The sequence below is a fragment of the Plodia interpunctella genome, chromosome 22, assembly GCF_027563975.2.
Source record: "Plodia interpunctella isolate USDA-ARS_2022_Savannah chromosome 22, ilPloInte3.2, whole genome shotgun sequence".
In the NCBI taxonomy this organism is placed as follows: domain Eukaryota; kingdom Metazoa; phylum Arthropoda; class Insecta; order Lepidoptera; family Pyralidae; genus Plodia; species Plodia interpunctella.
The window spans coordinates 5,169,064-5,195,853 of NC_071315.1; the positions used below are offsets into that span (position 1 = coordinate 5,169,064).

The window sequence follows — 26,790 nt, forward strand, 5'->3', positions numbered from 1 at the left end:
GTCACTGTCAATCAATGCCGCATTGCCTGCCAGCCAAAGCCAGCCAAACCAAACATTGCAATTTATTTTGTTGAATGAATGTTTAATTTTTCTTTCACACAAAAAAGATTTGTTACTCTTGGATCTTACTTGAAAAGAATGGGGCGAAGAAACCGTAACGTGAATAAATTTGCTCAAAGGAAGAGAGACCGGAAAGAACAGGTAAACATTACATTAGAGAACATGGTTTAACCTCACCTGTTTTATTTTGTTTTCATTGAAATTGTCATGCTTTTAGGAGAAGAATCCTCAAGAACAGCCTGCTGGTGACAATCGTAAGCATTACGAAGACATAGTAAGAGAAAATGCTGCTTTTGAAGAATATTATAAGGTAAGTTTTTCCCATCATCATCATAATTTTTCAGCCCTATGCTCAGAAGTGGTCGCAAAGAGGCTAAAATGAAGATGGTTTCCCCATCATTATTGAAAAGAAATGTGATTGTTTTTAATAGTAAAATATAGCATTTTATTTATTTATTTCAAGTATGTAAGTCAATAATCCATCTATATTAAAAATATTCCACTATTATTAATATGTTTGCTTGCCATACTTATTTACATTGTGTATAAAGTGTTACAAATAAATCACAAACTTTAGACAAAATAGTATGTGTTCCACAATAGCTTTTAATATGTCAAAAGATATCTGTTATATATTGGCCTACATTGTCATCAAAAGTATTATTTTTGTAGACTCAAAAGGTCTGTCCAGAGGAAGAGTGGCCAACATTCATGAAGTCACTCAAAGAAAACCTGCCGACCGCCTTCCGAATCACTGGATCGAAATGTGAAGCTGATGCTTTGCTTGGGATTGTTAAGAGCCAATACTTCTCTGAGCTGCTAAATATGAAGCTGAAGGTTGACGGCACTGATGAGGAGGAGGAGATTAAGCCTATTAATTTGCCTTGGTTAGTTTTTTAGTATTTTTAAGAGTTTATACTAGGCATTACTGTTGCTTTTTATTTTTATTTCTTGGTTGGGAGCCCTAGCACAATAAAGGTCATTATTCCTCCCTTTCTGGACCATTTCACCCAATTCCCCCTGGCCCCTTCTTTTGGGATTCAAGTTAATGTGTAAACCTATGTTGGTCTATCTAGAAAATTTGGGTTAGTAAAATTTAAATGATAAGTTGAAATAATAAATTATTTAAAAATCAGAAATATGAACTGTTCAGATATTCATATATTGACTCTTTTATTGATGAATTAGTTACACAAAATCTGATCTGAATGAAATTGAAAATAATTTGGTTAAAATAAATCCATGAAATAACATTACGTATGTAGAGTTTTTATACTGATGGGAGTCAATCTACAGGGTGCAGCTGGGCCATACTAATATTATAAATGTAAACGTGTTTCTGTTTGTCCTTCTTTCTCCATCTTTCATGCCAGAACATAGTACTGTTGGTATCATTTTTTTAACTGCAGGCGATGTCGCGGACTTCATCTAGTACTTTATGAATATGGCAAAGTTTCAAAGGTTGGCAATTGGCAATAGGTACCAAAGAGACATTGTTAGAATTGTAAACTTTGAAAGGCTTAATAAGGTTTATAATTATGTTGCATAGGTACCCATCTGGCCTGGCGTGGCAGCTCCGTCTCTCTCGCTCGGACATTCGCCGTAATGAAGCTCTCTACCGGCTTCATAATTTCCTGGTAGCTGAGACCGCAGCAGGGGGGGTCTCGAGGCAAGAGACTGTGTCTATGATACCACCCGTTGTCCTTGATGTTCAACCACACCATAAGGTCATTTTAAATGTTTTTACAAGCTTCTATTTAGTTTCACTTGTCCCATCTGTCCGTCATTAAATCTTGCACGTTCACACCAGCTATTTCAGTATCTATGACAATATATTATTATAAGTACTGTTATGATGTTATAAAGTTTTAATAAATAAAAAATAAATAAGCACCTGCACTAATAGCAAACTTTGTGTGTCAGATTTAAATACAAACTTATGAGTTATAGTCTATCTCAGAGCACTTTTGTATCTCTCTTTCTCATCCTTCTTTACTCCTGATAGCGTTCAGAGATGTGACGTTATGTTTATTTTAATTTAAAAGATTCGGCTATGATTTTTGGTTGCTTGACCTCATCTTTCCTTGGGAATACTTTCGTTGCCGATTTGGTGCTAAGTTTATATGTCCCATATTCGACTCGCACGTCATCGACGGGAGGATACGAAGTGGTCCTATTCTAGGGCGGAACCACACGCCTCAATCTCACTATCTACCGGTACGATTACAGGTGTTAGACATGTGTGCTGCCCCAGGGTCGAAAACCGCTCAGCTGATTGAGTTCTTACATGCCGATGAAGATAAAATGCCTACAGGTAATTTAATCATGCACTGTAGTGGGCTCAAGATTTCATGGCTGTTTTATGGGTCCCTAGTGAAAATTAAAAAGTGTCGACGCTGTGGTGGTGTAATGCTTACGACACCCACTTGTGGATCGAAATGTCCCAGGTTCGAACCCTACTCGTGCCACATGAGTTTATATACCAATCTGACTAATTTTTTTTTCATCGGTGAAGGAAAACATCGTGAGGAAACCTGCACACTGGTTCATTTATTAACTTGTATGTGAAATGGAGAAAGCAATGGCAAACCGCTCTATTAATAGTGCCTAGTAAATTATTATGTATGTATATCTCAGTAATGACCACGATCCTCAGCCATGAGGAATACGACTATGAAGAAGTGAAAAATAATCATGAAAATATTTTTCGCATATTTTTTCGATTTCATAAGGATAATCAAAACTTACAGGGTACTTTCCGTGGCCTTAAAAATCTTACAGAGACTTAAAAAAAACTTTATAACTAAGGGTTTACAGTACAGACATTGAGACATATTGGAAAACCGCAATAACTATATCTATATTATTATTGTAAAGAGTTGAGTTTCTGAGTTTGTATATTTGTGGCGGGTAATCTCCGAAGCTACTAAACCGATTGATTAAAACATTCTTTCACCATTAGAAAGATACTATATTTTATCTCAAAATTCCCAAGAGAGCGAGACCCCGGGCAACATCTAGTAATTATATTATAAAGAGGTAAGCGTTTGTGAGTTTGTACGTTTGAGGCGGGTAATCTCCGAAACTACCGAACCCATTCAAAAAATTCTTTCACGATTAGAGAGGTACATTATCCAAGATTGTTATAGGCTATATAATAAGATTCAATAACATCTAGTAAGTACATAAAAAAAGCTAATTTTACGGAGCGCACGTGGCATATATTTAATAACGTTTTCAGGTTTTGTAATGGCCAATGATGTAGACAACAGCCGCTGCTACATGCTGGTGCACCAAGCCAAGAGGCTGAACTCTCCCTGCATACTGATCACGAACCACGACTCTGCTGTCATGCCGTCTCTCGTCGTTACTGATGATAAGGTGAGGACTTTACCTTTTCATTCATCGCCAATAGGGTAGATAAAATAATTTATGAGCCGACCGCGAGGGAAACCGCGGACAAAAGCTAGTATTCAATATGTATGTATTTCAATACATACATATGTATATTACGAGGGCGACCAAGTACGAGACCACTTGGTGGTATGGCGGGAAACCGCATTGGATCGGGAAATGTGGAGGCAGAAAGGGGAGGCCTTTGCCCAGCAGTGGGACACAATAGGATAATAATAAAAAATATATTTTTATAAACAGGATCCGTCGACAAGTAAACCGTTGAAGTTCGACCGAATATTGTGCGACGTGCCGTGCTCGGGCGACGCGACGCTGCGCAAGAACCCCGACATCTGGCTCAAGTGGTCCACCGGCAACGGGAATAACCTTCACGGGTATTTTATGGTCTTATTTCGTTCTAAAAAAATACACGAGTTGACACGTGATATCAAGAATAACATTCAAAATTAATTGATCTAAAGTTTTTTCACCGATTTACAAAAAATAATAATTACGAAATGCTTTTTTCAATAATATTTACAAAATTTTCCCCATGGCTTCGCCCCAATGCATGCGCATTTGAAACAACTTGATTTTCATGCAAATTTTCGACCCTCCCATTTTAGTAAATTGGTTTGAGAGGGGTCTTTAACTACATGCATACCAAATTTACTCAAAATCGGCCCAGCGGTTTAGCCGTGAAAGCGGAACAGGGAGACAGACAGACTTCCGCATTTATAATATTACTAGCGGCCTGTCCCTTGAATCACTCTGTCTGTTTAAAAAATCCGCATCATATTCCGATGCGTAGTTTTAATGATCTAAGCCACAGATTACATACATAGGGACAGACAGCGGGAAGTTAGCTACTTTGTTTTATACTATGTAATGATTATGAATATGCCATAGGATGTTAACTCCACCGGGAGTTAACATCCTATGGCATTCTCTACCAGTCAACCAGAATACCAAACAGAGATATCAACGTGATGCGATAAAGATTCGCAATCGATTGTATTTTACGATTTTTGTTTATATTTTAAATTTTACGAAATTTAAAGATCATAATAATAATAATGTATTCCCATTTTATAAAGGCTCGACGCAAAACAGATAACAAACTAAAACTTATATCTTTTCATCACAGCATACAATACAGAGTCCTTCGTCGCGGTTGCGAACTCCTCGCAATCGGTGGGCGCCTGGTATATTCCACCTGTTCCTTCAACCCTGTGGAAAACGAGGCTGTGATACACAGGATATTGCAAGAGTCTGGAGACAGCTTAGAGCTAGTGGAAGTTAAGGATATGTTGCCGGGACTTAAGTTCCATAAAGGTAAGTGCTTATGTAGTTATGATAGCCTAGTATTTGTCGGTACTTAATACATAAAAATCCGATCGCAAGTTAGATAAAACTCAATAATATAACGAATTCCTCACAATCAATGGGCGCCTGGTATAAAAAAATCCAATCGCCTAATAAATCATACAAATTTCAAATCTTTTTCACCTTCATTCTGTCAATCTATTTATAACTCTTGCGTTACTGAGTGACTGACTTACAGACAACGCACAGCCGAAACTACTGGCCTAGGACAATGTAGGGGAGCACTAAGAAGGGATTTCCTGAAATTCCCACGGGAAACGGATTTTTACACACATAAGAAGTTGTGGGCAAAAGATAGTCAATTATAAAATTCAAATCAATCAAGTTCTAGGAATTTGTGATAAAATTGAAACCTCGTAATTTTGACTTCCTTCGGAACTTTATTTCTAAATTTTGATAATTATTCTTGGCTGTTTAACTAAATCGAACTGTATGTATTTATCTTATTGTTATGGGCCAGTGTTCTGTTATCTCCTTATCTCTATTCCCAAGCAACATATATTTCTTTAACACTGAAAAAAAGTATTTATCTTATGTAAAAGGGGTCAACAAACAATTTTAAGTAATTTTGAAATATACAATGTGAAACAATTGTTTAACTTAAAACCAGCACCACTACGTAACCACAGTTTAAATTAAGAATAAGCTGAGATAGTACACACAAGTAATTAAAAGTAATTTAAAGAAGTATGAAACTTGTATAGCGCTAATTGTTTGCAAAAAACGAATATCATGAAGCTTCCATCTAGAACCGTCTAGTTTACGTAATTTACTAGATAGAACTAAGTCTTAGTAGTATTATTGGGTACTAAAGGAATTAATAATTAATTTTCATTTATCGAAATCGTGTTTTTAAAAAATGATTACCGCTTTCAAGGCATGAGCCACTGGCGGCCCGCGTCCAAAGACATGGTGTTCTACGACAAATACGAAGATGTGCCAGAGAAATGGCAGACAGTGGTCCGGCCACAGATGTTCCCGCCCAAACCGGACGAAATTGACAAATATCATCTGGACAGATGGTAAGATTCGCGTGTGGTTCCGCCCTGGAATAGGACCACTCCATGCCCTCCTGTGGTTGTGGCATGAGGTGATTAAGGGTTACAGTCTAGGCAGTCGAGCGAATGTCGTCAAGGATAATATGCCAATGGTCTGACAACTGGGGATGCCGACGACCGTGCGAAGTGGGGACGAAAAAGTAGGTAAGCGGACCCTGGGCTCCGACGCTTAACAACTGAGGAAAAAACCGGGAGGGAAATCGCTCGGAGAGAGAGAGAGAGATACTCCGGTCTACAGTATCCTTCGTATGACCGTATAGGAATAAATTTGAAAGCTGTATATATTTAACTAGATTACGAAAAAATGTTTACGGAAGTTTATTAGATTTTAGTGCGCGATATCAACTCGCATTTGACCGTTTTTTTTATAACTAGTTACACTTTTTTTTTCCTCAGTGTAAGAATACTACCCCATCATCAAGACACAGGCGGTTTCTTCGTGGCAGTGTTCGAAAAAAAATCCCAACTACCGTGGGAGAAAGAGATAAAAGAGACGGAAACGCCCAAAGAAGAGAAGAAAGAACCGCCCAAAAAGAAACGAAGAATGGGCGGTTACAGGGAAGATCCGTTCGTGTTCTTCTCCGGGGAAAAAGAAGACGTATTCCCTTCTATTAAGGACTATTATGACTTGAAGCCGGAGTTTGAACCGACTTGCTTATTGACCAGATGTTATGTGGGGAAGAAGAAGAACATATATCTAGTGTCGCCGATAGTGAAGGATGTTGTGCAAAAGAATGAATCGAGTATAAAGATCATTAACACTGGTGTTAAGACGTTTGTGAGATGTGATAATAAGAATATGGTGTGTCCGTTTAGGTGAGTTTACTTCGTGTATATTTTCTTGAATGGTTTTGTTAGTTTCTCAGTTGGGCTAGCACGATAACTTGCGAGTATTGTATGGACAGCTCCAAAATTGATATAGGAAATAGTTACGTTTATTGTGCGCTTCATTTCGCATGTAAATTTATGTCTGTGGCGAAACGACTACTTTCTCGCAAAAAGTCCTGCTAGCTACACAAATTTCCTTCACTTAATATCAAAAATTCATATAGTAATTGTATGTGTCCTGTAGGTAACCACTGAAATTCTTGAGTTAGCTTCCAAAACCTCCTGATCCGAAAAGGTTATTTTTATGGTAATCCGAAATTAATTATTTCAATTTAATTAAAAACATCACCTTTATCCTACCTTTATCCCACTTTATGTGAAGTCGGTACAGCTTGTGAGTCTCCACTTCTGTCTGATGTTAACAGATCTGTTATTTCATTTATAGCCATATTATGCCTAACACACTCCAACCATCTCATCTTCGGCTTTCCCCTACTTCTTTTTCCATTTAATTGAATTGAAAAAAATCTGTATATATAAATGAACAAGCGTTTTTTACTAATTTTAAACGCCCAGCCTAAACCATAGAAGCTATAACGCGAAATTTAGGCAATAGCTTTAGGTTATTACGTAGTGTTCATAAGAAAGGAATTTTCAAAATTCGACCCCTAAAGGGGTAAAAATTGAGGGTAAAGTTTGTATGAAAAGTGACAAAAATCTTTACTGATCTACTTGAAACTTGGCATAAATGCTATGCAACAAAAATAATGAAAATGTGTTACAGGATTTCTTAAAATTTGACCTTTAGAGTAGTTACATCTATACATATATATAAAATCTTAGGAGGCCTATGTGTCATAAGGATACGCTGAGAAGAGAAACCCCATGTGAACTGATGTGTTAATATATTGATATGTTTATTTTGTATCTATTTAAGCATTAAAGGATATTGAATTGAATATACAGTTTTATTTTTCCAGGTTATCCCAAGAAGGCCTGCAGAGTATATCTCCCTTGATCGGACCCAAACGTCGATTGCAGATACCGAAGGAAGACCTAATACGAGTGCTGCAGAATGACAACCCGAGTAAACCCCCAGACGTCAAACTTTTCACTGAACACACGCAGGAGCTTATCAAAGATTTTGGTGAGATTTATAACCTTTTGTTGTAAAGATTAATGTTTTCGCTCGATATGAAACTATCGATAGCTTTTCGGTAGACTATCGATAGTTTGAGAAAAGATAGTATCGATAGTTATCAAACATATCGATAGCTGGTTTTGGTCCAATACTATCGATAATCTAATCGTCAACATGGTTTGATACTATCGATATATCTATATAGTATGGATTTTTTCGATTGAAATAAGAATTATCGATAGTTCGATTAATAAATCTTAGTGTAAAATTAAATGTTCATTCACTTGATACATAGTTTAACGTACTATGTTTCAAGTAAATAAACAACAACGTATATATATGTAGCTTATTAGCTGCGCTCTGGGGCTTCGTTTCCGTATGTATTTCGGTATAAAAAGTCCCTGTTATATTCTACCCGTGTACCAAATTTCATAACAATCGGTTTAGTATATTTTGCGTGAAAGAGTAACAAACATATACCAAACTTAACACATCCTTCCAAACTTTCGCATTTACAATAGTAGGACAATAGGAATCTTTATAAACTGATATTATTTATCAGCGACCGGCAGCTGCGTCCTAGAATACAAAGACCGGGAGTCGAGCCTGGCGCTGACAGTAGTGGGCTGGCGCGGCGCGCGGTCGCTGCGCGCGTACGCCGCTGCGGCCGGCGCCGTGCACTGCTTGCGGCTGCTGCGCGCTGACTACAGCAAATACGGTCAGGACATATACTATATACTTTATTGTATCCACATTAGGATATAGAATAACACTATTCTTTTTATATATAATTTGTCAACAATTGTTACAATAATCATACATACACAACCGACATAATAATAAAAAGCTAATTGCACAACCTCTTACTGACAAACACTACTTGCACATTATAAAAGTACAAAACAATCCTAAAGAAACTTAAAATACAAGATGCCAAAAAAATCGCCGCTGTTAATACCATTTATGAACTCAAAATTACCATTTACTTACCATTATAAAACAGTGTTTTAACAATAGGCAAAATAAATCTTGCCTATTGTTAAAATAAGAGCAGCAGCTAGAGGCCTAACACGAACAATTGTATCTTTGTTTGTTTGTTTGTTTGTTTGTTTGTTTGTTTGTTTGTTTGTTTGTTTGTTTGTTTGTTTGTTTGTAACGCGATAACTTTCGAACTGTTGGCCTGATTTTGACGAAATTTAAAAAGTATGTAGGATCTGTCAATAGAATTTCTAAGTTCGTGGGCCAACAAAATAGGTTAAGTCGTTTTTGAAATATTCACAATTTTGTAAAAACTCTTCAAAAATTAATTGTGTTCGCGAAGTCTTAAGTTCGCGGCGAACGACTAGTATTAAATCTCAAATAAATAATTTAAAATTAAATCAATTAAATTTTAAATATTTTTTCCAGATATAAATAAATTCAAAAAGGCGTCAGAAGTGCCCCAAGGGGACGCGGACACGTCCGAAGCGACTGAAACAACGGTAGCTAATGACATTGATGAGCCGCAGTCTTACAGTGAAAATGGCGCGAAAAATGGCGAAAAAATGGCGGTAGATGACGCGGGATCCAGTAATTTATAGTAGATTGTAAGTTATTTATGTTATTGTGTTATTTAAGTTTTTTCTCTTTAGCCGTCCCGACAAATAATTAATTTTGTATGATTGGGATCGTGAAACACTGGACAATAGAAAAAACTAAACGCGTGAATGATAAATTTAAACATTTTATGTGGCTTACTCTAACTATCCGTTTTGAGACAAATAAGGGATACCTATAATACGCCTACCACGTAACATATAAACACCTCCCACGTTATTAACGTCCACATGCTGTCTCTTTTTCCCATATCATGTAAAAAAAGAGAACATGTAGACGCAACGACGTGGTAAGTGTTTTTTGTTTCCTGGTAGACACCTCCTATATATGTTTCTTTGTGTAAAATGACAGAAAATGTATTGATGTTATTATTATTACTATAAGTATATACAAGTATGTATTTTATTGTTTATTTGTAATACAATAATGTCCAATATTTTACCACTTTTATTTCTAAATCGAATACTGCACGGAATAAATAAAGGGACTTTTCAAATTGAAAAGTCATTTTATTTATTCCGCCCTTTTTGTCTACATTTCTCATCTGAGCGTTTTCCTGGTTTGCATCCGAGCGTTGGAGCCCAGAGACCAGTTTCCTACTGTATCTTCTCTACTAATTTCCGAGTTCTCAAAATCGCACGTTTTGCGGCATCCCTGGTTGTCAGACCATTGGCATAAAAGTCGTCCTTGATGACATCAAGACTTCTTGAGTTTGCTCTTTCTACCAAGTGGCTAACCTAATATGAAGTTTATTGCAGAAGTACCATTATTGTCATAAGCTTTTATTGTCGTCAGAGAGACCTTGGTTTAAAGATCGCGTGACAAAAAAATTATGCCCGTGTAGGAAATCGTTGAGGAGTTCCCACCATCGGGATTCGATCCTGGATCAAGCCACGCTTACTAGTATCTTTATAATGCATTGTCATGAAAACTGAGCGACGTGGAAAATTTCAAGTCTTTCTTCATAGTCGTATACCTCATGGCGGAGGGTCGTGGTCATTACATGGAATGAAACACACGTAACAACTTTCTTGGCATTATTAATGGAGTGGTTTGCCATTGCCTTCTCCATTTCACACACAATTTAGGTTTCCTCATGATGTTTTTCCTTCACCGGAAGCAAGTGGTGGTCGATGAAAACTACTATACATGTCAGTCAGATTGGTATACAAACTCATATGAGTTTGTATACCAATCTGATCTCGTGTCACATGTGGCACGAGTAGGATTCGAACCTGGGACCTTTCGATCAACAGCCACACCACCGCTTCAAGTCTTTAGATCATGCCGTAGATGAAATGTAACTTGCAAAATTTGATTACAAACATAGGTAATAGGGAAAATAAAAGTTGTTAAAAAGAATTGAAATATCATGTTTCAAAACCATTTATTTTCATTTCACTTCAAACATTCGCAGTTCTAGCGATAACAATCTTCCACTTCCATTTTAGGGCAAAGTGTTACTATTATTGGGATAGGACCTAAGCAGTCCTTTATTAAAACTGTCATTTCATGTTAATAATATAATTATTTCAAAAAACTATTTTTTTAACTGAATAGAGTACTAATTCCTGGAAATATGCTTATCCTTATCTTTCGCAGAGTATTTTCAAAACTATTCAGTTGAGAATTAAAGATAACAATTTGAAAATGCCACCATTGTCACTGCTCCTCTAACCGGTCCTAGAGTCCGCGCCACGAAAGTCTGGATGCGGCGTAGTGTTTTTGGTCTTATGATATTAAAAATCTTGTTGCCCTGAGAATAACTTTAAAAGGCTTGAAAGATATTATTAGCATCTAAAATGCACGTGAAACCAAAACAGTGCGAAAAAACGCACACACGTTGTATATAGAACGGCACCGTTATCAGAATTTTCATATTTCTGATCCAGATCCTAAAAAACTTACAATAAAAAAACATGTTAAAAACAACGACTTAAACTATAAAACTGAATATAAACTTTACATGATCAAAAAATATTGCACGATATGACTAGACTGAGAAGATTGTTAGTAAAGCTTTCCACCTTTCCTTACCAAACATTTAAGACACTCTTATAGCTTAAAATTAATATTTATGATAAACAAATTAAAATTGCTTACTATCTTGAAACCTTAATTTATGACAAATCTCGTGAAACCGTTTTACAATTTAAAATTTCAGTCCAATTCGTTTCATTAATACTTATGTTCTTTTAATTGGCATTTATTTTTAATAATTCTTGTTTGTGCAAACTAATTAGCGAAACAAATTATGGAAGCATTTTTTCAGAATATAAAAGCAATTTAATACCATTTTAACAATAAATGGTGCAAATATAGAAAAATAATCAGTACTTGATTTCTTCTTGATTGTACTTGTTTTCTTTATAATCCTAAAAGTATCAGTCAATGGTATACAATTTATAAAAATTAGGAACAGGATCACTATATAATATGTAAGAGCATTAATGAGTATCAAAAAGTACTTTATTTTGATTTAAAATTAATTCAGACGTAGGTGATTTGACTTTTACATAAAAAAATCAGTGATGGGTTTGTCAATAGATTTTTATCAAGTATATTTAGAAATAATATATTATATTTTTACCTTTACCTATATACCTTTCGTTGGTAAATACAAATATGTTGGAATCAAAATTACTAATTACAACAATATTATGTAATCTTTTAGAAGTATTTGTAGGAAAAATATATTAATAGATTCAAGTTTATTTGGACGATGTAATAATTAATGCAAGTTCACACGTAGACGGTTCGAAATGGACAGACAATGCAAAAGAGAAGTAGGATGATGCTTATAATTAACTTACAATATATTTTTCAACATTAATTCTTCTGTCGTATTAATTCGTTTTAATTAGAACTACAGAAATCGTTCATTGAAATACAATCAATAAATATCATCGTAAGATTCAATCATATTCCATACAAGCTATTATAAATGTACAATTAAATATATCACATTACAACAGTATGAGAAACTTTATATTTGAGATTTTGAAGGAAATAATCATGCTAATATAAATGCGAAAGTTTGTATGTTTGAATATGTTTGCTACTCAATCACGCAAAATTTACTAGACAGCTTGCAAACGGATGGAATCTAATCTAAAGCAGCACATATCCAAACCATAGCACACTTATTGTCCTGCCCTATGTACACTGTATGGCACCACAGAGAATGCTGTTTCGTTGGCGTTGTATTGGTCCTCACAAATTTAATTGAGTCGACACTCTAAGAAGACAATGAAGCACATACGAGTATTTATCTCGAAGTTCCTATAAGAGTTGTTATATAACGCGCTTAAAAATTATTGTTAGTAAATATTCATAAACCCTTAAACTATATTATGAGCTAACCGACAACTTAAGACCCACACCTTAATCCAGATTCTCGATTCTCGACCCAATATCACAGGGGGTGATGTGGTTTCGTTTAAATCGAAGCTAAGCTAAATTTATCATATTTACCAGCTAGTTAATCTAATTACAATTATTGTGATTAATATCGACTTGTGTGATTGATGTGTCTAAGGTTAAGGTAATTTAACTAAAGGTTGAATGGAATATTTCATTTCTATAATGTTTGTTATCATTTTAAAACGAATAATATAAATTCACCTGATTTTATTATTTAAATTCTTGATCATTCTTTCTAAAAAAAATATTGTATGTACGTACGTATTCTTACGTACATACGTATCCTTTTGTAATATCTCACAACTTTTTCCCATGAAAATTTTATTCAAATGTCGCCTTAAGAAACATATTTATTAAATTGTACCCACAATCATCCAAGGCCTTTCATTAATTTGTATTCTTACTTTATATTACACTATAATAATAAAATAATTACATATACCCACCCATCAAACATTATTGAAAATTTAAATTCAATAAATGATTGTGATAATATCGATAATGAGCTAAAGTTATTTATTTAGATAGTGATGACTCTGTTGAAAATCGCAATGAAACTATTAATCTAAAACTAATAACAAGGTATTCAACAGAACAACAGACGTAAATATCTTTCCACTATTATTAATAAAACTTATTTTAATAAATCTAAAAACAAATAATAAAACAATCCATTTGACTGATACTTTTTAGAACTATCGTTAAAAATTCTAACTGAATGAAAGACAAAAATATGCTACACAAAAACAAAAAAAATTAGATGACATCAATTTCTAAAATAATACTTTATGATTTTGCGGTTTAGTATTAACTAAACAGTCAAGTATGCCGTGATTCTTTTAATATATCATGCAATTTTTCTACATTACGACATTACTTTCCTCCTTGCCAATACCGAAACTCATAAAATTTGATAAAATGTTAATCTTAAAATATAAAAAAAAACTTTCAATTTAAAATAATCTAAAGGCCGTGTGCACACTAAATTTATTTTGTATGGAATCGTGGGTGCGACTACGCGTGCATTACAGTTCCAAACAAAAAAACGCACGCGTTACCCAGTTGGTGTGCAACGCCATTTCACTAATTATGTTGTCAGTACAATCAGAACAAGACCGTCTTAAAGACAAGATTAAAATCAATATAATACCTGTTTAAATTAACGTTAAAATAAATACAGTGAGCATTGTCTAAGACGGATCCATTTTTTGGACGGCAGAAATGGACACAAAGCTGTGCTTTTAAAACTCTGATTAAAATTGACCAATGTCTAATGACAGTCATCGCCAATATATATTACACGGTTACTTTATCAACATGTACAGCTACAATGAAAAGTAACGTAAAGGGGCGGGGCTTGGGTGGAGTTCAGAAAGGGCGTAGGGCCATGGCAAAGCCGCTCATCCCACTCGTCTACCTCAGCCCCGCGCATCGTCACACAACTTTTTGTAGAGAAATGGCAAATGATCTTTTTGTTTTTGCATTGTGAGCCAGCCCACCTAAGCAAAATGCCAAATCATCAAGTGGCCATCCTTATGCCACCTCAACACTGTCGTCGAACAGTTTGCCAAAGCGGATTCGGTATACATTGTTGGTTTTTTTATTGCGTAAATAAAAGCACTCATACTACGCAATGTTCACGCATTCGCGTCGGTACGTTTCTGAGTTCGGCGACGGTGTGGAGCTAGCATTAGATGCAAGTCAAGTCGTGTATACCACTGATTGTACTTTAATTCTATGTACTGTATATTTTTAAGTACCAATGGCGATGACTATTGCCGCATGCAAGAAATTTAAACAGATCAAAACACTAATTAATACGAGTATTATAATACTAGTTTAACATCTCCTGCTATATGTCAAGAATCTAATTCGGAATAAGCTATATGTAATATTTCAATACAGTATACCTCTAAAATGTATTTTGATAAAAGGACCTTTTAAATCAATTAACTATATATTGAAAGTCACTATTTTTCGGGAATTATTATTTTTGAATGAAATCTTTAGCTACAAGGGAAAATCGAAGGCATACATAGCACTGATAAACGCGGGACAGTCCACTAATCGCACTGTTTTATTATAGTGGGTTTAACACCAATCAAGTTTCAGCGCAGAAAGCCAACGTCAAAGTGACTGGTGCAACCATGGAATTAGTAGGTACTCCGTATACGAAGTACTTACAAAATCCATGGGTGCAAGAATATTTCCGGTACAAACAAACAGGCTTCTACCACACCTCATTAAATTAAGCCTTAAGCCTTCCTCAGAAGGTACACTTTACATTGACAACAAATTAGCGGACTGCTCGCCAGCTCTCGTCTTGTACAGCGGAAGCTTTAAAGCTCATTTTTGGATGGTCGACATTTAGTATAGTGATAGTATTAAGAAGTTAATCGATTAATCTGCCTCCGCTTCGACCAAGTCCACGAATTCACAAATAAACATCAGTGCTATTAGTATACAGGACTATCTAATCAAACATCTTATTCTTAAACAATAAACCCTATTTTAAACCTGTTTCTTGAAGTTTATCCATCCACATATATTTGACATAAAAAGAGACAAAACATCTTTTGATTTAAATCTCAGAACATACGAAGAAACATAGCTTTCAATAAATAACTATGAGCTCTGTGTGATCCTTGGGTTCCGCGGACACTGCATGAGGTGTCGCTGCCAGGGCAGGTCCCGCGCTAACACGTTGGTGAAGCAGTAAGGGCATTTCCACTCGTCCATGCCTAATGCTGAAAAAATATATACGACCAATAAGGCCACCTGATGGCGTGTGGTCACTGCAGCCAATGAACGACATCACATAAACGACGCCGACTTTGTGTCCTAAGATCTTTTGCCACAGTGCCCTGTAATCATACCGCCTCTCTCACCCTTCAAACTGAAACACCACAACGCAATCGCTGCTGTTTGGCGGCTGATACAGGAATAGCGAGGTAACCATGGAGACGACCTTTGTACCACGGTTTAGCTCTTAATTTTTCTCTGAAAGTTTCACATACGCACCCGATACATATTTTCGCGGTCGAAGTAAAAAAATCAGATCATCATCATCATCTCAGGCACAAGAAGTCCACTGCTCGACATAGGCCTCTCCCAAAGACTTACACAAACAGTAAAAAACAGATAGTATGTAATAGTTTTAAACTTACGTATGCAATTGATGTGAAAGTCGCTCTCGTCTATTCTCAGCGCGGCCCCGCATCTGCTGCACGCCTTCCACGACCCTTCGCTCATTGAGCATTCTTCTGCAAACATAACACAAAAACACCTTAAACGACGATAAGTATAACCTGATGGTGCAAGATCGAACTTCTCAATGGGTTTTTTTGTCACAAGATCTCTCTGACGACAATAAAAGCTTGTAGAAAAAAAAATAACTTAACCATCTTCATACTAGCCTTGAAAAGTCTTTGGTATAAACAAGTTTTACATAAGATCTTATGGTGGTGGTGGTAATGTAATGGTTAAGGCCTGTGAACCGAAAGGTCCCAGGTTTGAATCCTACTCGTGCACATGAGTTAGTATATCGATTGGACTCATGTATTAGTAGTTCTCATCGACCATATGAAAAACATCGCGAAGAAACCTGCACTTTGGTTGATTATCAAATAGCAAATGGCAAACCACTTCATCAATAATGCCAAGAAAGTTGTTGAGCGTGTTTCAGGCACGTAACGACTACAACCTGAGGGTTGCTTCTCATCCTCATCCTTATGGCTGAGGCCATGAGGAATGCGACTGGGGCCGTTAAAATATTACGTAACGCAATCTTGAGGAGAGGGGGGATAAAAAAATCTTGAGAAACGTAATAGTTGAACGGCTTTGAAGATCTTGAGCTTACCAAGCAAATGCGTGTGCAGCACGCGGGCCTCCAGAGCCAGCCTGCAGTGCGCACAGCGCGCCAGCAGCACGCAGCGCCGCCAGTAGTGCGCCTCCAGCGCCGCGCACTGCACGCGCGCGCCGCACCACGTGCATCTTGTGCTAGACCAGACACCGACTGAACTATACACGACGCACGAATGCAACCAAACGCGCTACTCACTGCACTTGACATGGGAGTAAGTTAAAATAGCTGGAGTGATTCAGAAATGTTGGACTTGAAAAGATATACAGTACAGTGAAATAATATTTCTAAAGGTATTAGATATTTTCTTTTAGAAAGATAAAAATAAATATACTCACACAGGCTCTGGGGTAGTATCACTTCCATCTATAGCACCAGCTTCATACCCTTCGTAATTGTGCTCAGCGCTTGTCGCCATTTGTTTACGACCTAAATAAATTTTTCTACATAACTTAAGTCGGCTAATATCTGTTTTTTTAATATTTTTTTATACTACTTCTCAAAGCCAAGAAAAGCAAAACGAAAACTGTAAAGGCGATAGAATTCCACCTTGTGGAACACCAGTATGTCTGTTATAACAATAAAATTGTAAAGCAATTTCTTTATGGCTTGTTATTAAAAGAGATTCACTTATAACCAGTGAAAGCGAGGATGAGAGTATAATTAAATATTTGGCCACGATAATAACGAAATGATAATAGTAAATTGTGTCAAAAGTCAAAACTATAAACTTTTGCAATAGTCAATTTAGATACAAGTTTTTCAGGAACTTACCAGGACTATAATATCCGCTCTCATCCATCTGACTATCATCCAAGTGTAGATTCCTCAAACCCGCAACAAGTTTAGGGGACTCCAGGACACTCTCCCTAAAGTATTCCGCTTTGACTTTCGGGGAGTCCAGACTTCGACTGTCAGAATTCCTGGGAGAATCCATCGGGAGAGAATCCATGCTACGAACGTCATTCTTTGATGTTTTTGGTGACCCTGAATGAACATAATTCAAGAATTGTATATATCCTTATACGATTCGGTATTACTTCTACAACATGCAATAAATATGCTATAGTTTTTACAACTGCTTTTCAGAATGAAGTGCATATCGTAAGACTAAAATAACTACAAAAAAATATCACAGCAGAGAGGTAAAAACAGCATTCCCAAAGAGGCATGAGTCAGGCAGGTAGTTGCAAAAGCACAGCCGAATCTATTAAATTTCACGGCTTATTTTTAAGCAGACCACGTGGTTCCAAGCCCCACATCCGTGTATGATCTCTCTCTCTCTCTGATGAGACGAGAGAGAGACAGTAATATTAATTACCTAAAGAAGGAGAATCTCTGTAGTCCAAGTGCAGTGGCTCATACACAGTCACCGGTCTTTCTTTGAGCTGGGGTTTGGTCGGGTCGTGGTCGTAATGTATCATGGAGTGGCGGTTTTCAGAGTTTCTGTTAGTACGACGATATACTACTTCGTCAACATGGCTTTCTTCAAAATGCACCTGGAAGAATTAATGGACGGGGTTTTATGACATTCGTTCGTTTTAGATTTCGTGATTTCGTTTATTTGTTTAAAGATTTCATGTAAAAAAAATACAATATTGCACTAAAAGGAATAATCAAAGATTCGTCATGTCTGTTAGAATCTCCCTACTAATTAATTTTTAAAAATTTACCCTTCGTTTTTGATACTATAAAAAATCTATTAAAGATAATTTAAAAATTACCTTCTCCGAAGCAGAAACCATCGACCTCGGCGAATGCTTCGGACTGACAGCGCTATCCAACCTCAATTTATTATAACCAATATCATAATTTGAGAAATCCTTGATGGTCCTACTAGGCGTGTAGCGTTTTGTAGGAGATTTCTTCAAGCTGCTCTTCGTTCTTGATGTCGTATGGCTGCTTATACTCGAAGGTGCTAAAGTGACGCCACTAATGCTGGACGACATAGATTTGATGCTGTAGGAAGAAGTGGCGCCCACTGACGACATCATTAATGATGACGTCATGCCGCTGGTGCCGCTTCGAGTGGATTGGGAGACGCTGGCGGTGTCAATCGATTCTGTTTGGTCTGCCTCGTCGCCGTTTAGAAGTTGCTCTTCGGTTGGCGCTTGGTTGAGCATTTTCTGTAATAATTTAATATAAATTTAATTTGGTACATGAAATGGTCGAATAGTCGACACAATTAGCGCAATTAATCCAACGATTAGCGCAGTTTCTTCGTTATACCATTCATTTTACTGATAATTTGTCATTTAACATTTTCTTTGATGAAACCGTTTCGTCTGTCCACTGTCAGAAGTCGCCCAACTCAGGCATATGCCGACGCGAATGCGTGAACATTGCGTAATTCGTATGAGTGCTTTCATTTACCGCAATGGAAAACAAGCAAAGTATACCGAACTCGCCAGACTGGTTTATTTGGCAATTTTCGAAAAAAAAAAACATCGTTATTTGCTGCCTCGCCAATTATTTATTTATACATGTTAATATAAAAAAAAGTAAAAAACAAACACTGTTCGCGTAAGAAGTAAATTTAACCGACTCGACTGTGAATAGGAGTTATATAATTAAATTCGATTAGCGTTCGTTGTGTGGTTGCGTCATTTTTATTTACAAACATTTAAGAGACTAGTCGCCCGACACTATCTATCGGTGAAAACCGAACAAAGCTTTTATGTACCGCTGTGAAAAACTAACAGATACCGAATCCGTCAAAGTTTGTCAAACGACGACAAGACAATGTGGATCCCGCATCAGACTAGGATACCTGCATGTCCATCCTATCGAACTGCTGGAACAGATGTCGGTAGATGAGGTTCCTGCGCGTGACGCTGTCGTCGGGCGGCAGCTGCGCGCGCACGAGGCGCGGACTGCGCGCGTACGCGACGCGCAGCACGCGCTCGGCCGCCGCGCGCACTGCGCCCGCCGCGTGCTGCACGCCCGCCGCGCCGCACTCCGCCAGTCGCCGGACCGTCAGGCCGCTGGGGATTATTATATATCTTACTCTCTCTCTCTCTCTATATCTGTCTCTGTCTCATAAAAATCCTTCCGTATCCTTAACCCCATTCACACTCAGCCCACTGCCACTTCTCCTGCCGCTGCCGGAAATATTTCCCTAAATACTTCTGCGGTAATAACGAGTGAGTGAGCATTTACACTAAACCTTCATATTCTTATTCTCTCTCCCTCTCTCTTCTTTATTTATCGACTCGCAAAAATAACTGACGTCGATCTTGTCGAGGATACTGGTTCGATAGCATTATGTCTGATTGATCAGTATAGTCATCCCATATTACCTGCTTCATTTCATAAAGTTCTAAAAATGTAATTGTTTTTTCATTACTCCACTCCTGTGTCCGGGCAGCGGCTGTGACATGAGCAGTGACAGCGTGAATAACCTATTTACATACTCGTGCTGCCCACTGGGGTGCTCACTTCCGTGCCCAATAAGGCTGAGTGTAAATGTTGTACATATTATAAAATAAAGACTTCTGCCGCATCTATCTGGCTGTTCGCGATAAATACGTATGGACAAACAAAGCACACAGATTGAAACACCAATGCATACCAACTCGACGAGCGATGAAACATTCGACTTGGCCCACTTTTAAAACTTTATTTCGGGTTCTAACCGACGCATCGTGATTCAACCTATGCCAGATTTTAAGTTAGACCAAATTTCAGTAATTTTTAGCAACTGTTAAAGTAGTTATTATGACTAAAATATGAAAGTAATAAAAATATATATGCTGACATGACTTTTTAGAGTTTTATAGATTTTTTGGCTAGTTCCAAAATCAAAATTACCCCCTACAAACCCCATTTTTTACAATATGTATATATATTAACATATTATAAAAAAGAAGTCGCTGTTAGTATATACATTATGTACAAGTGTACCTAAATTCATATGAAAATTATGGAGTATTCACCTGTTCTTGTCAGTGGAAATGCCATGGCTCAGTATAAGTTGTTCCAACATCTGAAGCCGCGACAGCGCTAGCCGCGGATGCATGGACGCCGCCACCGGCCGCACCAGCTGCTGTGGGATTATGTGGAGGCTCCTACGAAACAGATACGGATCACACTTCTCTCTCTCTCTCTCTCTCTCTCTCTCTCTTGATGATTCTCACTCTCTCATCTCCTCATATTCCCGGTTTCGTTCAAGGCTGTGACGCCGCGAAGTCCAAGGTATATTATTTATATGTGGATAAATAAATAAGTATCTTAGGACAAATCACACAGATTGAGCTAGCCCCAAATACTATATTTTATAACAAATACATATATAGATAAACATCCAAAACTCGGGCCAATCAGAAAAATATAATTTTCCATCATGACCCGACCGGGGATCGAACCCGGGACCTCTCGGTGCAGAGGCAAGCACTTTACCACTGCGCCACCGAGGTCGTTACGTCACATTATTGTTATAGATATAATTAAATCACATAAATAGAATGAAACAAAAAAAAAGAAATAAATTGTATTGTGACTCCCACGAAGCCTGACCTGACTATAGGGCACTCGGCGACAGTGAGCACAGTGTGCTGAGCTGTGGAGTGCACCCTGGGCGCGGGGTCGCCGCACGCCCGCAGCAACTCTGGGAGAAGCTTCTCCAAACATCGACCCACTTCTGCGGCGCACACCCTGAAATTATTATTTCTATTTCATCTAGCGACGTCTATAAACCTTCGGGAATAAATCGTCTAAATAACCGTGAATACTGCATCAAAATCCGTTGCATATTTTAAAAGAAGACAGATTTTGCATCCGTTGCATGTTTTTAAAGAAGACTGACTTTTTTGTTGAACTACGACAGAAAATCGTGATTTATAAAATGACACCAAATTTAAATTTCTTTTCAATTTAGTATGATGTGATTACCATGGATTTAGTAAGTGGAGTACCTACTAATTCCATGGTGATTACACATCACTTAAAATTTACTCAAATCTAAGTCTACTGTTTCCAAAGGTCAGGTGAAGAAAAAGCGGCGCAACAAATTTCTCCGCAGTCTTTTCTCCAAAGACGTTAATAACAAATGTGTCCCGTAATATCGTGATATGATAAAGTGCTGCTGCATCTAACTGATCCTACTAATATTATATATGTGGAAGTTTGTGAGGATGTCATGTCTTTATTTATATTTGTTGCTCTTACACGCAAAATCTACTGGACGGATTGTCACGAAATTTGGTACACGGGTAGAATATAAGCTAGAATAACACAGGGTACTTTTTATCCCGAAATTCCCACGGGAGCGAAGCCCTGGGGCGCAGCTAGTTTCAATTAGTTACCTGTCAGGCACGAACTCTTGGAACAACACCCTGACAACTTCATTGGTCTGGCTGTAGACAGAGAACACCTTGTCTCTCAGAGTCCTCTGTAACAACATGGCGGCAGCTCGAGCGGTCTTGTTTGGGGAAGTCTTGGTGCTTCCGTTGGATGGTGACGTCAGCTCCGCGCGGAGGCGAGCCAGACCCTCTTCTTTGTCTAGATAGTTCTTGGAGTAGAACTTTTCGACCTGAAAATCCATACTCCATACTAATATTATAAAGATTTAAAAAAATGTTTTTTGTTTGTAAAGAATTAACTCAAAAATTACTGGGTCGATTGTAATGAGATTTGGTACAGAGGTAGACGAAACCTTCTGGATTGACATAGGCAACTTTTGTAGTATAGTGTTACCCGAGCGCAGCCGGGGCGGCTAGTTGAAAATGAGTTAATTCGGCCGAGAACTGGCATGGTCCTGATAGCTCAGTGGTTAAGAGACGTACTTACGTGAGTTCAATTCTCGCTCGATACAAAAAATTTTTCATCTCATAATTATTTAAAAAATTTGATTTTGGTTTATTACAACTGCTAATCAAATTATAATGTTTGTAAAACGATTACCAAATAAATTAATTAGTAGTTTTATTTATTTCATTTATAGCTCACGTTTCAAAGTCTTCGACGTCGCGATGGTCGCAGGAAGTCTGCAATCGTTGCAACCTCTGATAAATAGCACCCTCTCGAAGAGGACACTGACTACTAAAGCTAAGATATGTATCTCCAAAACTGACCAGAGGGTATCCAAAGATGACAATAGGCAGTGCTGCCTGTTTCCGCTCCCGCTCATTGAGCTTGTGCGGCGGCGGCGCCCGCGCCGCGCCCTGCGAGGCGCTGCTCTCCTCCTGCGGGTCGCGCGCCTCGCGCAGGTACTCGTTTGTGTGCGAACTGCAAGACGGGGGTTTTAACAATCTAAGGTAAAACATTTATTCAGAAACTAGCTTTTGCCCACGGCTTCGGCCGCGTTTATTACGTGCGTCCGCTCATACATTATCTTATGATAATATCTCGAGTTCTAAGCAACGTAACGCGATGAAACCTATACCAGATTTTAAGTTAGACCATCTGCTATACAATTGTGAAAATCGCATCAAATCCTATTCAGTAGTTTTTGCATGTTGCGCGAACAGAAAGACAAAAAATTCTAAATAAATTGTTTTGGCTTCTGTTAGTACTACTGGGGTATTATTTAATCTGTGGTTAGTACACAGAGTCCTCAAATTTATTTTTCTGTAACATCTCCTATATGTACAGACATGGCCACATTACAGTTTTATTATATAGATTTAGACCTTTTCAGGCACAGGTTATGGTGTGTAACATGGTGCGAAACAAATCCCGGACTATATAAAGAAGCTTAACTTACTGCCTTAAAGCTGGCAGTAACCTCTCTTCGTAAGCTTCGAATGTAGATCTGGGACCCGCACTCTTATTCCTCCTCCTAACTAAAGTACCTGGAAATGTTAGTTGGATATTCATTCAGTGAAGAAAAATCGGGACATAGAGAGAGAATGGATTGTCAAAAAAACCTTGTCTATCCTTATCTTCTCATTTATTTTTTTATAGTTCAATAGATTATAATAAACCTTATTGTCATTGGCTTTTTAAATCAACATTGTTAACCTGTTTTTTGCTGCCACAGGACAGGCTTGCAGCCTAGTGTGGAGCCAACTGGTAAATTATTTTTGTATACGTGCAAGTTTATAAATAAATCATTCATTCATTCATTCAAATCCTTCATTAATTTATTCAGTCTCTTTAGAACTGATTCCTTAAATAACTGATCTAAAAAACGAAAACCAACTTAGCGCGCGCTTCTCCCGCGGCTCTTTGTCACGGGAATAATAGGATTTTAATGAAGGTACTCAATGTCCTTTTCCGTACTCATAAAAAAATTCAAGAAGATTGGTTGAGTAGATAAAGCTTATAACAAACGAACGAACAGACGGAAGATCGAACGAACAAACTACTTCACAAGTGGGATGAAGTTTACCATTGGCTGCGTTTGGCGTAATGCTTCTTCGCGGACTATCAGTCTCTTTCCTCAGTTCTTCCTCCTCCGTCTTCTTTTGAACTTCTTCTATCTTCTTCTGAGCTTCCACTTTCTCTTCTACAGGTGGCGGCGCAGGTTCGGGATACATTGCTTGGACGGGATATGAAGGTTGGATAGGATTCGTAGGATGAATAGAATGTGGTTGAATATCTTCTTGAACAGTTTGTACTGGTGACTGTGGAAGATAAGTACGGTCACGTCAAGTTACTCTGCATAAACCTCTATTGGCGAGTTTGCAATGAATTTGGGAAGGTTGACGTGCTGTTGACTGTACATACAATTTTCTTATTGTAATTTGTAAACCATTTTTGCCCTTTTCTGTTTGGCCCCGAGGTTTAACTGGCAGAGAATGCCTTATGGCAATAAGTCAAGCTATTGTTTACTTAGTCCCCCCTGATAAAATACTAAATACAAGTACATCTTTTATTTTCTGTTTTCTGTAATTATTATGGTGTACTGTACAATAAAGAGTTCATTCTTACATTCATTCTGTCATTCTTCCATTCTCTCAACTTTCCATTATAAGTCGGCGCAGTATGTAAATGTCCAAAGTAAAAGTTACTATGTGTCACTTCTTGAAATTCTATGTAAAATATGCTCGGTATTTAGTTCAAATTCCAAAAAGTTGAAAGTTGAATTTAGATTATACTTACGGTGGGTAAGTTGTCAATTCTCGCATCATCTTCCTCGTGGTAGTAGTGAGTGTTGTAGTCGCCGGGGGCGGGGGCGGGGGTGGGGTCGGGGGCCGGGGACGGCAGCTCGAGGCTGAGCGAGCCGGCCGCGGCGGACGGGGACAGGTGGTGGGAGAAATCGTATTCTTGATGCATTGACGAGTCGTTGCGTGGGTCCGGCTTGACGGACAAAATATTGATTTATTTTATGTCAAATTACGTTTAATGATTAATGATCATTAATTATCAAACGCACGTGTGACAACACTGGTGACCGCGCCTTCAATGGGCCACCGGCGTAAACCGGTTCCAAATTATAAATATAAATAAATATATTAGGACAAATCACACAGATTGAGCCAGCCTCAAAAAAAGTTCGAGACTTGTGTTAGTGGATTAACTCAACAATACTATATATTATAACAAATACATATATAGATAAACATCCAAGACCCGGGCCAATCAGAATAAGATCATTTTCCATCAGGACCGGGGATCGAACCCAGGACCTCTCGGTTCAGAGGCAAGCACTATACCATTGCGCCACCGAATTCATTAAAATTTATTATTCATTCCGATCCTTCTAACAACAGACTCGATTGCGGATCTTTTTATCCCTATTAATTTCTCTCTCATCTGAGCGTTTTCCCGGTTCCTTCCTCAGCCGTTGAGCGTCGGAGCCTAGCGGAGCTTTCCTATTTGTTCGTCTCCATTTAGCACGGTCGTCGGCTTACCTTATCTCCTTACTAGTGCAAAATTATCTTGTCATTTGCTGGAGGCGCTAACACTTGAGTTGATGATAAGTTGAAAAACCCATCGACAATTGGTTTAGAGAAGAAACGTACGGCGAACGTAAATCATTTTGTGGTGATCGTCATTTTGTACTTACCCCATCTTCCTCAAATAGTTTACAAAGTTGCGGGTCCTCCTTAACTCCAACTAACGCATCAGTGATCCTGTCCCGCATTCTCCTGGCCAGTTCGAAGTCGTCTCTCGCGGCAGCTGTTCTTTTCCTTAGCCGCCACCTCCCGATGCGGATACCGGCGGCCGCTAGGGCGGATCCAGCGGACTTTAGACGGCGGGCATATTCGAAACGCTCCTCTGTGTGTAAATAAGAAATAAATATATTGGAACAAATCACACAGATTGAGCTAGCCCCAAAGTAAGTTAGAGACTTGTGTTATGCGATACTAACTCAACGAAACTATATTTTATAACAAATACATATATAGATGAACATCTAAGACCCGAGCCAATCAGAAAAATATAATTTTCCATCATGACCCGACCGTGGATAGAACCCGGGACCTCTCGATTCAGATGCAAGCTCTTTACCAATGCGCCTCTAAGATTGTCAAAGATTCTGATCTCATGAAAATTGTTAGCTAAATAGGTACGACTTCAAGATAATTAATTATTATTTAGATCATTATTATAAACCCTATTTATCCAGATTTTAGAGCTGAAAATCGTAATTTTAGGCACCACACAACCAATTACAATATCGAGCATGAGGAGTGAAAAAAATATTCCTACCAGCCACAGCAGTTTTCTTCTTCTCATCCAAGCTCCTCACCAAGTCAGCTATCTCATTGTCCACGTACATGACAAACGCGAGGTCATCGTACGGAGAGTACGCAGGTTCGGTCTTGGACGCCGGTATGTCAGATTCGACTTCCTCGCCGAGAACATTCACTGCCATGAGCGCAACCTGAACATGACATTTAAAATAAAGTTTTTATTGTTTGTGAGAGATCTTTTGCATTCAACGCGTGACAAAAATACATGACCAATAGCAATAAAGCGTCGAGGAGTCCCTTCGTTTGAAGCTGATCTTGCGTGCGCCATTAGGCCATGCTTATTGACTTTTGAGGTAACCGAATAAAGTGTTTTGAACGTTGTTTTTTATTTCTGTTTCTAAAGTATTATGCCAACTCCACATTGTCGTCGAACAGTTTGCCAAACTTTGACGGATTCGGTAC

General features: G+C 37.9%; 2 protein-coding genes across 3 annotated transcripts in view; one reads left to right on the forward strand and one right to left on the reverse strand.

Moving 5' to 3' along the window:
• Positions 1–17,348, forward strand: Nsun2 (NOP2-Sun domain family, member 2). Of its 2 annotated transcripts, XM_053762648.2 has the most exons (14): positions 1–201; positions 278–370; positions 733–947; positions 1,610–1,787; positions 2,290–2,374; positions 3,302–3,441; positions 3,715–3,848; positions 4,601–4,788; positions 5,717–5,861; positions 6,294–6,713; positions 7,706–7,872; positions 8,429–8,584; positions 9,274–9,452; positions 16,764–17,348. In XM_053762648.2, exons 1-13 carry the CDS (start codon positions 79–81, stop codon positions 9,444–9,446), a joined length of 2,217 nt encoding a protein of 738 aa, XP_053618623.1. In that variant the 5' UTR covers positions 1–78; the 3' UTR covers positions 9,447–9,452; positions 16,764–17,348. The 2 variants fall into 2 exon arrangements, with proteins under 2 accessions (XP_053618623.1, XP_053618621.1); XM_053762646.1 differs by lacking the exon at positions 16,764–17,348 and having other exon boundaries at positions 9,274–9,898.
• The window catches only part of LOC128680005 (uncharacterized protein), an 18,443-nt gene continuing 3,638 nt past the window's right edge, over positions 11,986–26,790 (reverse strand). Inside the window, exons 5-21 of the mRNA XM_053762645.1 lie at positions 26,345–26,519; positions 25,698–25,909; positions 24,791–24,988; positions 24,078–24,312; positions 23,451–23,538; positions 22,819–22,972; positions 22,051–22,277; positions 21,263–21,400; positions 20,683–20,814; positions 19,518–19,731; positions 18,472–18,873; positions 18,069–18,246; positions 17,522–17,734; positions 17,086–17,176; positions 16,745–16,884; positions 16,053–16,148; positions 11,986–15,632 (exon numbers count right to left, since the gene is read on the reverse strand). Of these exons, the coding sequence (XP_053618620.1) occupies positions 15,511–15,632; positions 16,053–16,148; positions 16,745–16,884; positions 17,086–17,176; positions 17,522–17,734; positions 18,069–18,246; positions 18,472–18,873; positions 19,518–19,731; positions 20,683–20,814; positions 21,263–21,400; positions 22,051–22,277; positions 22,819–22,972; positions 23,451–23,538; positions 24,078–24,312; positions 24,791–24,988; positions 25,698–25,909; positions 26,345–26,519 (3,015 nt within the window). The 3' untranslated portion in view covers positions 11,986–15,510. The remainder of the gene's footprint in view (positions 15,633–16,052; positions 16,149–16,744; positions 16,885–17,085; positions 17,177–17,521; positions 17,735–18,068; positions 18,247–18,471; positions 18,874–19,517; positions 19,732–20,682; positions 20,815–21,262; positions 21,401–22,050; positions 22,278–22,818; positions 22,973–23,450; positions 23,539–24,077; positions 24,313–24,790; positions 24,989–25,697; positions 25,910–26,344; positions 26,520–26,790) is intronic.